The sequence below is a fragment of the Cydia amplana genome, chromosome 15 (genome assembly GCF_948474715.1).
Source record: "Cydia amplana chromosome 15, ilCydAmpl1.1, whole genome shotgun sequence".
NCBI lineage: Eukaryota > Metazoa > Arthropoda > Insecta > Lepidoptera > Tortricidae > Cydia > Cydia amplana.
In genome coordinates this window covers 13,359,770-13,373,104 of record NC_086083.1, presented here as the reverse complement: position 1 = coordinate 13,373,104, position 13,335 = coordinate 13,359,770, and the positions used below count along the sequence as shown (strand labels likewise).

Genomic DNA, 13,335 nt, shown 5'->3' with positions numbered 1-13,335 from the left:
TTCAATATTTCAAGGCTCCCAAACTCTCCCTAACCCTTGTACATAATATTGTTTCAGGTACAGAACGCGTGGCGCGCGAACGCGAGCGCGGTGCTCATATACAATGACCGGGACACCACCGTTTTGGAGAAGATGAAGCTGTCTACTGACAATGGACGTAAGTATTCATAGCTGTTTCTCGAATTTAAACTGTTGTGAGACATACTAACATTGAATAAATAAGGACGGTAAGCAAGAAGAATATCGTACATTGACCCACCTGTTGCTATCTCTATCGCACGCGCGTAAATATATTGCAGTCCCGCCCATGGGCGGATCCAGCAGTATGGTCACAGGGGGGGTCATGCGGTCTATTCTAGTAATTTTTCCCAAATAAAACATTGACTGACAACCGCCATACAAGAGTGCGCGAATGTATGTAGAAGAAATGTGTTTTTATCGTAATTGTGTTACTCAAATGTTACATTTCTAAATGTGGCAAATGTGCCAATCCAAAAAAAATGCTGCATACATTTTACGTGACAGCTGCTCCATAAAAAAATAAACTGTCATGGACCATCATTAACTTTCAAAAACGAAATAAGTAAGGATACCATTCGATTCCTCACATTTTATCCAAAAAAAGATTGTATAGCAACTATATTCATAAACGCATATTTCACCGGCAAAAATGCAATTTTCTTGTTTTGTTCATACTTCAAGATGCGATCTCAGTGACCTTGACGTCACGTTCACATAGCGATTTGTGAGGGGCGTTTCGCGAGTTAAGTACGACTGTCGGACTTTGATTATCATTTCTGACTTTTGTATTGCTTTAATGCAATGGGTCCCATATAGACATTTGATCCTAAAAACAAACCTGATTGATTGATACCATAAATGAAAATTTGTCATCTAGCCTTTTAACGATGTGTCCCAGACGAGGCGGCGTGACCCCCAAACAGTTATTAAGGGCGGGTTCATCCGACCGCCTTTCACGAACTGTTTAATGTCACGCATGTATCATATAATCCTGTAGAGAATTGACAAACATCAGTTAGCGTACGAGCGGCTTAAAAAGAAAATAACAACCATAAAGTATAAATTATTACTTTATGGATGTTATTATAATTACTAGCGACCCGCCCCGGCTTCGCACGGGTTAACAAATTATACATAAACCTTCCTTTTCAATCACTCTATCTATTAAAAATCTGCATCAAACTCAGTTGCGTAGTTTTAAAGATCTAAGCATACACACACACACAGGCCATAGGCATAGGGCCAGACAGACAGCGGGAAGCGACTTTGTTTTATACTATGTAGTGATAATGAAGGATTATACCATACTCATAGGTGACAAAAACCATAATATTTCATCCTGGTTGCCTTATTCCTAGACCATGTAATATAGTACAGTCGGCATCAATAGTAGTGGATGTAACAACGCGTCAAAACTTTTCCAAATAGAGATAAATCTCCACATTTCGCAGTTAAAAGTATCTGTTACAGTCTATTTGTTCTACACAGAAAGATATATCTCTTTTTGATAAGCTATTTGAGAATGGAAGATACTTTTGACGGGTCTCTATTGTTTCCCAAATAGTTTTAAGCCATATTGTATTGTTTGGCCGCATTTTTGTTAGTCATAATTCATTGGGTTCAGAAACGCGTCACTTTTCAGGATTGCCATAAAACAAACCTAACCTAGCCTAACCTATCTATAGGATAACCTAACGAAAATCCTGAAATGTTAACGGTTTCAGTTTTATGGCTAATGATAATATGATACATTATGACTTAAAACTTTATGAGAAACAACAGGACCCCACTTTTGACGCGTAGGTATTTAATCCATAACTTTTGATGCTGACAGTACCTACAAGATATAAAGTAACATACACCTATAATTACGTTTATATTATGCCCTGGCCGCCCAGAGACCTATAAAAAGGTCGCCTGTTCCATTCTAATTTGAACTTTGTGTTTACAAAATAAAATTTAATTTTGCTTGGCAAGGTTTGACGTATTGGCGGCTAGAGGTTATATCTCTGTATGTGTATGGCGGGCGACGAAGGCCGCCCACCTTCATTGTTTAAGGGCTCGCCATCGAGATATGGTTCAATATGACCGTGATTATGGTACCTATTATAACTAGAAGTACTTACAAGTATGGTCGATTGTTCACAAGTTCTGAAATTACAATAGATTACACCCATATAACTATTGTGCATTTTGTCCTATATTTTATCACCCATACTAAGCCATGTACTTTAATTTAACTCCAGTACTTAACAATCAAATAAAATAAGAAAGAAAATGGGTACATAATACCTAGTTTTAATGTATGTAATTTGCGCAAAAATAGATTTAATGAATAGATATGGTAACAGAGCCCGTACTATGAGTCACTGGTAGTGTCAAAACGGACATTTACGCTATCGAGAACGTAATTTACTTTCTATACATCTCGTTTGCACTAATATGCGAGTACGAGCGAGATGTATAGAAAGTAAATTACGTTGTCGACGGCGTTTATGTCAGTGACAAACTGATGGTAGCCGTACTGGTAACAGTAAGCATTCTATGAAAACATCTTTTTGTCTTGCTCTACTATGGTAGTATAAAACAACAATATCTGGGTGACCGAGCTTCGCTCGGAAAACATATAAAAACTCGAAAGTGCGCGTTTTCCCAGAGATAAGACCTAGCTAGATCGATTTTTCGCCCCCGAAAACCCATAGCACATTTCATCGAAATCGTTAGAGCCGTTTCCGAGATCCCCGAAATATATATATATATATATATATATATATATATATATATATATATATATATATATATATATATATATATATAATAAATATATAAATAAACAAGAATTGCTCGTTTAAAGGTATTAGATACGAGGGGTATTCAAAATATTCTCGGTATGAGAATGAAAACAAACAAGTACGAAAAGTTTGATATTTTTATTTTTCAATATACTCCCCCCCTATGTTCATACACTTAAAAGATCGATCAATTATTTTTTTTAATCCCTCGTAAAAATATTTTTTATCTTTCGTGTAAAAATGCTCCTCCACTGCCGCCTTCAATGCTTCATCGTCAGAAAATTTATTTCCACGCAGATCCTTTTTAAGATTGGGGAGCAAAAAGAAGTCGCTGGGGGCTAAGTCCGGACTATACGGTGGGTGAGTAACAGTTTTAAACCCACGTTCAACAATAGCTGCCTTGGCAATATGAGCAGTATGGACGGGGGCGTTGTCATGCAGAAGCAGAATACCTTTGGTTAACTTTCCTCGCCTCTTTTCTTTAATTACATCCTTTAATTGACGTAGAATGTTAGCGTAGTACTGTCCTGTGATATTTACACCTTTTTCTTTATAATCGATTAGTAATACTCCTTCACAATCCCAAAATATCGTGGCCATGACCTTGCCAGCTGAAGGGATGACCTTCAACTTCTTGGGATGAGCTGAACCCTTAATGTGCCACTGCATGGACTCTTGTTTACTCTCTGGGTCATAATGATGAACCCAGGTTTCATCTCCAGTAACTATTCTTTGCAGCACCTCATCAGGATTTTCACCGCACAGGTCAATAAAATCGGAACAACAAGCTACACGCATGTCTTTTTGAAGCCGAGTCAGCATTCGCGGAACCCATCTTGCACTTACTTTTGACATATTAAGATGGTCATGTATAATATCATGTACGGTACCAATAGAGAGATTGGTTACTTGTGCTATAGATTTTACCTTCACTCGACCATCTTCCAATATAAGTTTTTCCACTTTATTAATATTTTCTTGTGAAGTAGCTACTACAGGCCGGCCAGGTCTAGGGTCATCTTCAATACTCTCCCTTCCGCGTTTAAACTCGCTTGACCACTTTTGAATGGTAGATAAAGAAGGAGCAGACTCACGGTAAACACAATCCATTTCCTCTTTTATGGTTTTTTGATTTTTACCCTGTTTTGTCAAGAATTTTATCACGCATCGATGTTCTAATTTAGTTAACATTGTCAATTCGCACAGGATGTTCATGTTTGTTCAGCAATTGCAGAAAAACAAAAGACTATCTCGGTTCGAATTATACTTTTTTTTAATGTCAATGAATAAACCTTAGCGGCCAGTAACGAAAGAAATTTTAGAAGAGGTCGTAAGATATCAATACCGAGAATATTTTGAACGCCCCTCGTAGATATAAACGGGGAGAATGCTATTCGTCATCTCATATCATATCCCACTTACTTATTTGACAAGTTAATACGAATTCTATTCCGGCTCAGACGGAAAAGCGGCCGAAATGATAGGTTGAGTAATGGCCTTCCTGTGTCTGACAAGTGACACATAATAAATGAAAAAACCGGCCAATTCGAGTCGGACTCGCGCACGGAGGGTTCCGCACCATCAACAAAAAATAGAGCAAAACAAGCAAAAAAACGGTCACCCATCCAAGTACTGACCCCGCCCGACGTTGCTTAACTTCGGTCAAAAATCACGTTTGTTGTATGGGAGCCCCACTTAAATCTTTATTTTATTCTGTTTTTAGTATTTGTTGTTATAGCGGCAACAGAAATACATCATCTGTGAAAATTTCAACTGTCTAGGTATCACGGTTCGTGAGATACAGCCTGGTGACAGACGGACGGACGGACAGCGGAGTCTTAGTAATAGGGTCCCGTTTTTACCCTTTGGGTACGGAACCCTAAAAACGAGATGTAAAGGTTGTGCTTTTTATACAGATGTAACTCCACTGGTTAAATATAATATGAAAGCCTCCTATCCTGTTTGGGTGTCCCTTTAAATCGACAAAATTAAAAAGAATAATGACATTTATCGTAATTAAACAAGATTCTATATTCAAAACTGCAATAATTCCCGGATTCTGATTGAGCTGAAAATTTGCATACTTAAAGTGTCATTCAATAGAACTTGCTAACTATGTAAACAAACCGCCATACTAAAATTGACACTGAATGTCAATTTACTAGCAACTTTTGTTTACATAGTTAGCAAGTTCTATTGAATGACACTTTATAAGTTGGGTGACATGCAATATTATGGTACCGTCGAGCTGATCTGATGATGGACACAGGAGGTGGCCATATGAACTCTGTGATAAAACAACGCAACCTAGTTGTCTTTGGGTTTGTTAGTTTGTCTTGATTCTAAAATACTCCGGCAATCACTGGTCAAGTTTACCATCGGTCCGGAATTTCCCTAGTTTGACTTAATCGGGGTTTTTAAAATGTACAGGTATTTTCTAAAACTTATCTGATAGATTTATTTATGATAAAATAAAGTGTCTGGGAAAAATGTCGATTGGAGATTTCCACCTCTAATATTATTTACATAGTATGATTTGTTATTACCTACTGTATAATATTTATCAATATACTAGCTTCTGCCCGCGACTTCGTCTGCGTGGAATGGTGATGATTGATAAACGCTACCATATTCATTATGTCCTTTCTCTTGCCTCAAACTATCTCCATACAAAATTCTAAATCGGTTCAGCGGTTTAACACATTCAGTGCCGAAAACCCGACTATCGGGTATTTTATGATTTCGTTCCCAGGCCGGACGACCCGATAGTCGGGATCGTGGTACTACAGCTTTATATGACGAAATTGTTGTGGCCTGGCGCGGATGTCTTGTTTGGCTGGGTGGCAATGAATGTGTTAAGGTAACAGAGTTATTTTCGCATTCATAATATCAATAAGGATAAATCGCAATGTATGTTTTATTCTATTTTAAAGCGATTATTCACTTTCCTGGTGTAAATGCGCACTGTAACGTATTCATTGAGTTAGCGATTACTTCCCGGCTGAATGCCTCGCTGAGTTAATGGGACTTCATACGACTCTTATTGGGTCGGGATATAATCTAATATTGTCGGGAAGTGTGCCATATGCTGTAGTACGATTATAGCGGAAATATGATGAGTAGAGTCGGTCCAAGCTAACTGCACGGATTTTGCAATACAACGTTTGGAAATGTCACCATAAACGCCAAATTTCTATGAAAATATGATATTTATTAGTGCACTTCGCTTTGTCATGTCAAAGTCGGTGCAAAGTGAGCTTAATTTGATCCTATAAGTACTATAATTATACCGTTTTCGAATAACTTTAAAAGAATAATTGTATGACATTTTAAACACCTCATCCGCTTATCAACATCTGTAAGACTGTCTGATGAATCACCGCAAAATTTCAGACATTTGTATACTTTTCATTCATCATCATCATCATCATCCGCTGTCCGTCCGTCCGTCCGTCCGTCCGTCCGTCCGTCCGTCCGTCCGTCCGTCTGTCACCAGGCTGTATCTCACGAACCGTGATAGCTAGACAGTTGAAATTTTCACAGATGATGTATTTCTGTTGCCGCTATAACAACAAATACTAAAAACAGAATAAAATAAAGATTTAAGTGGGGCTCCCATACAACAAACGTGATTTTTGACCGAAGTTAAGCAACGTCGGGCGGGGTCAGTACTTGGATGGGTGACCGTTTTTTTGCTTGTTTTGCTCTATTTTTTGTTGATGGTGCGGAACCCTCCGTGCGCGAGTCCGACTCGCACTTGGCCGGTTTTTATCAGTCAGCTGACTTCCACGTCACCGAATAAGGAAATACTGATCGATTTGCATAGTACTGTAGTTACCGGGTGGTTCCGGGATTTGGTCGTCGCTTCCGTATGGCGAGAAATGTTGATGGTGGTTAAAATTAGTGTACCTTAGAAGAATAATTTTAAACACCATCGATAATTGATCACTGTTGTGACAATGAAGTGATAATTGTTGCAAACTTCCCTTTCGATCGAGTTGTATAACAATGAGGAATGTGTTAAAATTATGTTTTATCACGCAATGAACGCTACCTTACTATACTTAGGTCTAAGTTTAGATCTGATAGAATCGAATAGAGAGTAGATTATGCTTGTTTAAATCGCACCAAGGACTGAGCGGTATTAATATTCGAAAACATTAATATATTGTTCGTAAATATAGATAAGGTATAAATTTGAAGTAGATATTAGGTGTGTTTTACAAATGAGTAGTTACAATTAAGCAAAAGTAAATAGAAAGTGCACTAATTACGTACAGACTAAGCTATTTCCTAGCCTTCTAAATTTAATGTGACATTATCACAACAACATTATAACGACAAGCGAGGGAAAGTATATGCGTATAATGTAGGCAGTATCGTAAAAACGAATACGGGACACATGTTATCCTGCAAAGCATTCCTTAGGGATATACGGCGAACAGTTGCAGGAGATGAGATTTGCTGCTGGTATTGAAAAAAGTGCTTAGAGCATAAGACTTAGATTTTACAAACGACTGTAGGTACATAAGTTAAGTAACGTTCTACGGGTTAATTTACCATCAGCCGTAAAAGTGCATGGCGACTTTATGGATAAAATCATTCATAATTTCTCCATGCAGTTTCGCAGCTCACTGTACCTTATGGCGGTCGGCACTAGTGATGTGCCGCCGAGAAATTACGCACTTACCGTAATTCTCATTAGTGAAAATTACCGTAAATTACCGAGAATTTACGGTAACTTACCCATGAAGTATATTAAATTAGGATTGAATTTTGCTTACAAGTTTTGTGGTTTTAAAGTATTTAAATGTTTTTTACAATATTATTATTCTGTGTTATTATTATTTTTATGTTATCTGACACGTGGTTGATTGGTATAATAATTTCTAGTCTTATTTCTCCTTATATTAGTCCCAGCTCTATCTGGGCTTCTGTGTACGGCGGCGGAGCCAAACCGGTTTATTCTGGGTTACCAATGTTACCATAGGGTTTAGGTTCTGGGCTTTCATCTCCCTCTTGATATTGAACTACCATGTGCCGGGAGGTCTTCGTCTTCCCAGGAATGTTGTGAGGATATTGTACTGTATTGTAGCACGGGCAGATTTCCGTAACTCGACGACGGGCGCCTTTTTCTCATGACGGGGGGTGGGGGCTAGTCCAGCCAACCCAACCCCTCAAAAGGAAGGGTCACCCTTCCTCCTGCTGGATCCTGAAAGAGCGACTTCGTGAGTCTTTCATTGATACCAGGCATGGCCTTTCGGCCTCCACCCTGGTTTAGCCAGTGTGCTGTTTCTTTGTACGTTCTAGCAGCAGTGAGCGTACCTTGCTAAAGTGGATCGGGAGAATCGTTTCCGGGCCAATCGCCTCCGCACCTGATGCGTTTTGATGTAATTATATGGCTCAGGGCGATTAAGAGTGCTCTACTGTCGGATAGCATGTGGATGGAGGATCCTACTACCCTCCTTGCAGTGATGGCAGCCGCCGCATTGATGATGCCCATGCACTCAGCTTGGAATATGAGTTATGGGCTCCTAGCGGAGTGGTAATGGACACGTTCAGGTCTTCTGAGAAGGTTCCAGAGTCCGACTCACTGTCTGTTTGGGGATGTCCGCTGAGGGGGATGGCCTCTTGCTGTATGTGTAGGTGAAGCGATGGAAGGTTTAGCATGCCCTGAAGGGCATGAATGGCTGCAGACTGTGTGGACTTCGTGTTTTGTGGGGATGTTTAAGAGATTTAACTGGCAAACTATCAAACGTTTCATGTGGCCGGACCGGACCATCCTAAGCCTTCTTTTAGTTTGTCATAAATAAAGGACCACTCTGAAAGATCCTCTCACGTGCTCATTGTGCTATCGAGACAAGTAACAGGACATAGAAAAGTCGAACGCTATAAATGCAGGATCTTGAGGGCCATCAGGAACTATTTTAATCTGTGTGGGTACACACAGTACAAAAATGCACTTTCCACGTGTTTTATTTCTACTGCGGTAACTGGGTACATTGCAAACCCAGCTGATAAGCGTTTACCTGTTTACAATATAACAGCCTACTTAACTTAAAATAAACACGCGACGTAATAAAATTGTATCTTAAAACACACTTGTTGTAATGGAAGTCATTACAAACCAAACTTTACCTTACACATCAATGCTTGCTTACATATGACATTGAAATATAATATCTGGGAGACCGAGCAGCTTTGCTCGGAAAACATATAAACGCTCAAAAATCAGCGTTTTCCCAGAAATAAGACCTAGCTAGATCGATTTTTCGCCCCTGAAAACCCCCATATAGCAAATTTCATCAAAATCGTTAGAACCGTTTCCGAGATCCCCAAAATATATATAAATAAATATATAACAATTGCTCATTTAAAGGTATAAGATATGTTTTTTTTTAGATTACACAACATTTTGAATTAGGTATTTAAAATCACTGTCATAACTATGAGATAAATTTTATACATTTAAGCTAAAATAATAAAGAACTCACTTTATTTTTCGTTAGGCAAGTTTGATTCAACCTACTTTCATTAAAAACACTTAAATCGCACATCAAACGAAACTTATTAAACATTAGTAAAATAATGTAATATTATTGTGTATTTAATCTCTAACATCTAATTACATACATCATTGAATTCATTGATAAAAGTTAAAATTTCTCTTAGAAAAATTACCCGAGAACATTCGCGGGGAAGATTGCCCGTAATTTACGGCGGTAATTTACGGTAATTTTGGTAATAAACTGGTTCCTCTTGACAGATTATTTTGAAAATTTCTATACAGATTGTATTACCTAAATAAGAATCAATTCTGTAAAAAAAAGTTAAAAAAAAATTAAACTTAGACCACTTTCTCGATAATTACCCGTACGGAGAACGTTACCGCGAAAGTTACCCGACGATTCTCTCTGTTCTCGTAATTTACGGTAGCGGCACATCACTAGTCGGCACTTACGTTGCGTAACACAGTACTAATGTATTGGAGCGTCGTCAACATGCAATAGCGTAAACGCCAACCGTCATATCTATAAGTACCTTTAGCCGTGGAAAGTCACATAAGTGCCTAGGGCATAAGAAAACGCTTTTTACAAATGACTGTACTTGATTAACGCATATATAATTAAATATGTACTTAATAAAATGATGATGACTATTAACAACTATTATAATATGTAGCTGCCGGGCTAGCACATGATTGGCGCGACAGTATCTCGCTGCGTGATAGACTACCCGTCCCTCTTTTATTAATGTTGTTTGAAAAAGACGGGTAGTCTATCTCGCCGCGAGATACTGTCGCGCCAATCACGTGCTCGGGGTGCTGCTATTATGTATTAGTTGTAGTAAAACGTTGATTGTGGGCACAATAGAATTGTTTCTATAATATGTACATTCAATGTAGGTAAATTATGTACATAACTAGCAGCGCCATTAAAGTGCATGGTATTTTTATGACTTGTAGTTACCATACCTGTATGTGCATATAGGTATTTAATTTTTTCTATGTAAGGTAAAACAAGAATTATGAGTAGTGTATATCCCTATAGGTAGTTAAAAATACTACTACTTTTGCTTTGATATAAGATTAAATGTTTTCGTAATCGGAATCAGTACTAGTAAAAAGTATAATTACATAGGTATACCTAATTTTTAATCTTTTCTAACACAAGTTCGATTAAAAATCGACCTTTATACTGTTGTTAAGACTAGAAAAATCTAATTGTAACTTTGCGTTCGCGCTTATGACTCTCTCAACCGAAATATCACACTCAAGTCACAAGAAGATATTGTCAAATATATTAATAACTATGCGTCTAGTCCATAATTCTCTATATTGAGGTCGATGGTACACATTACTACACAACAACACTATTAACCCTTTGACCGCCAAAGACGTCAACTGACGCGCGCGGATACAGCCCAATATCAACCTTTGTACATTCCGACAAGGTTCACAATGTCACGACGATGTTCCCCGCTCGTTAGGCTTGGCGTTCAAAGGGTTAACTTACCATAGATGGACCTTATGTCTCTACAATAAGGTATACGAGCAGTTAACAATATTCTCGATGGCACATCTGGCTGCATCTGATAGCGGTCGACCTTGTACCAGCCCACGCGAGAGAAAGTCGACGGCCCTTTGCTAACTAACTTAGTACTTGAGTGCAAGTACTGCCGGTCTTAGAGTACGTACACACTGAAAGAAATATTTGCATAACTGTAACCAAATATTTGATTACAGCTTACTAAAAAATTGGGACTTGCGAACTAGGTGTTATCCATTACCAAACCGTGTTTTGCTATTTGTGTTGAGATATGAACAACTTAACTATTTATGTTACTATATTAAATTGTATGTTCTACTTATAACAAAAGTATTAGTCTAGAAAGAATTATAATATTTTGTAATTTACAACAAAAGTACCAGCATCATTTTATTACTATTGAGGAAACAATTTAATTATTTAATAACCAAATTGTTCATGAATCTAATATCTTCTAGTTGGTTGCAAACACAAAAATACTTTGTCATAATTAAATAATCCCACATTTACTTAGTAGTTTAACTGTTGAATTATTTTCTGAATTGATTTGTTTATTAGCAGCCACATTGTTCGTCAACTGGTAACTTATTTATTTTGCTGATGTGTTACAGTAGGTTAAGTTGTAAATAAGACTGTTTAGTCTGGTAACTAGTAACTAAACTGTTTAGCTACAAGTAGCTTGACCGATTTAGTAATTTATAATCAAAATGAATTGTAAGTATACCTTTTAGTAGCCTTACCATGATGTCTTATTGCAATTCTGTTTAGCACCTAAACAGAATTGCTACAGGACGGAACTACAGTCGCATAACTCCGTCCCTTAGCAAATCAGTTTTGAAAGTTTTCAGAAAATTAACATAATGCAACTTGATATGAATATTTGAATTGTATGGTTTTTAGGTAGGTATAGGTAGCATAGTAAAACTCTTCCTTTAAATGATAAGTATATGTTTATTCTAATAATTACTGTATTTATGAAGTCTTAAACAATATTACAATATAATCGTTTTTAGTTTATTTAGGTCTAATCAAAAAGTACCATCTCTTCCCAAGCGTCCTCAGTAAAAATAATTATAGTTCTACATATTTCTAATACTGTTCCCAGTAATAAGTACTGGGAATACAAATTCCCAGTTGCTAAGCTGAGAATTTATATTTCCAGTAAGTACTTATCAGTGGCAACAGGTAAAAAAATCTCAGCTGTCACTAGTGGTAACAAATTTGTATACAACAAATATTATCATTATCAGCTACTTAAAGGAAAATGCTCGAGTGCACAAGAGTACGTATTAAAGGTAACTAGGTAATCATTATCATTCCCATTTGTGGCCACTAGAGACATTCTAATACATAAGGTCAATGTGGCCAATTCCGTCATAGGGGCTATTCCCCCCCAGGAGGGGTTTTTACACACCAGTACAGATTTAGGTAATAATTACATTGATAAAGCAGTAGTGATTGCTTTTAGTTTCAGCTATCAAAAGTAGAGGGGCTTTTTTCCTATGGTTGATAAAAATTAAATATACGCTTGTATACGGAATAGTCCCTATGACGGAGTTGGCCGCACTGACGTTACAAACATTAATATAAAAAATATATGGGCAGCAGCTGGATATTTACCCAACAGGACGGGTACAGGGGGCGGGGGTAATTTTGGTAGCCATTTTAAAACACGCATCAACTGCATTTACAATAGACGTTACTTCGTAACGAACATTATTTACAATTATGTACCTGGCTGATATTTCTTTGATACGAGGTCCCACAATTACTATAGCCGGCTGCAACGTTAAGTCCATTCCGCGAAGTTTTTCCGCTCTGCGTGCGATGGTGTCTTCTATTTGCGCCGCACTTTTCACATGGATAATGAATCCCTCCAGCACCTCCTGCTTAGACGGCCGCCAAGAGTATCGAAATCGATGCTGTGTTCTGAAATTAAAACATGCACATATCAGCATACCTATGTTCAATTGTTCACTGATAAAGGAGATAGGTACAATAGAACTTTCCAACAATTCCAACGAATGTCAATATAGCCAGTCCTTTCACCTACCTAATTGCGCATTCAACCCTTCTGGGCATTGAACACATTAGGTAGATGTCTAATAGTAACGCTACAACTCGCAAATATCATGTAATTAATTAATGTTATTAAATAATATTGTTACTTACCTTTAAATTTATCAATATACATAGGGAGTCCCCATGATTTCAAATACTCCTCCATGGTCGTAGTAGTACAACTTGTACATGAGGCATCACGCTCAGGCGGAGTTCCGGCGGACTCCGCCGCCGCCGCCTCCACAAATTCGTCCATATTAACAACAAGGGCTTGCCTGAAAGGTTTTTTAACAAAAACCATCAATATATTTAGTATCTTTGTACAAACAAAATTTAGTGAACAACTTTACTAACGTTCCGGACTCACAACTGACAGAGGAAACAGGAACAAACAGGTTTGCTTCGGTCCGTTT

At 37.7% G+C, this 13,335-nt stretch overlaps 1 protein-coding gene across 1 annotated transcript in view; it reads left to right on the top strand.

The window, feature by feature from the left end:
- Positions 1 to 13,335, top strand: part of LOC134654622 (E3 ubiquitin-protein ligase goliath-like) — a 60,535-nt gene that overhangs the window by 33,142 nt on the left and 14,058 nt on the right. Inside the window, exon 3 of the mRNA XM_063510089.1 lies at positions 58 to 157. Coding sequence (XP_063366159.1) covers positions 58 to 157 — 100 coding nt within the window. The remainder of the gene's footprint in view (positions 1 to 57; positions 158 to 13,335) is intronic.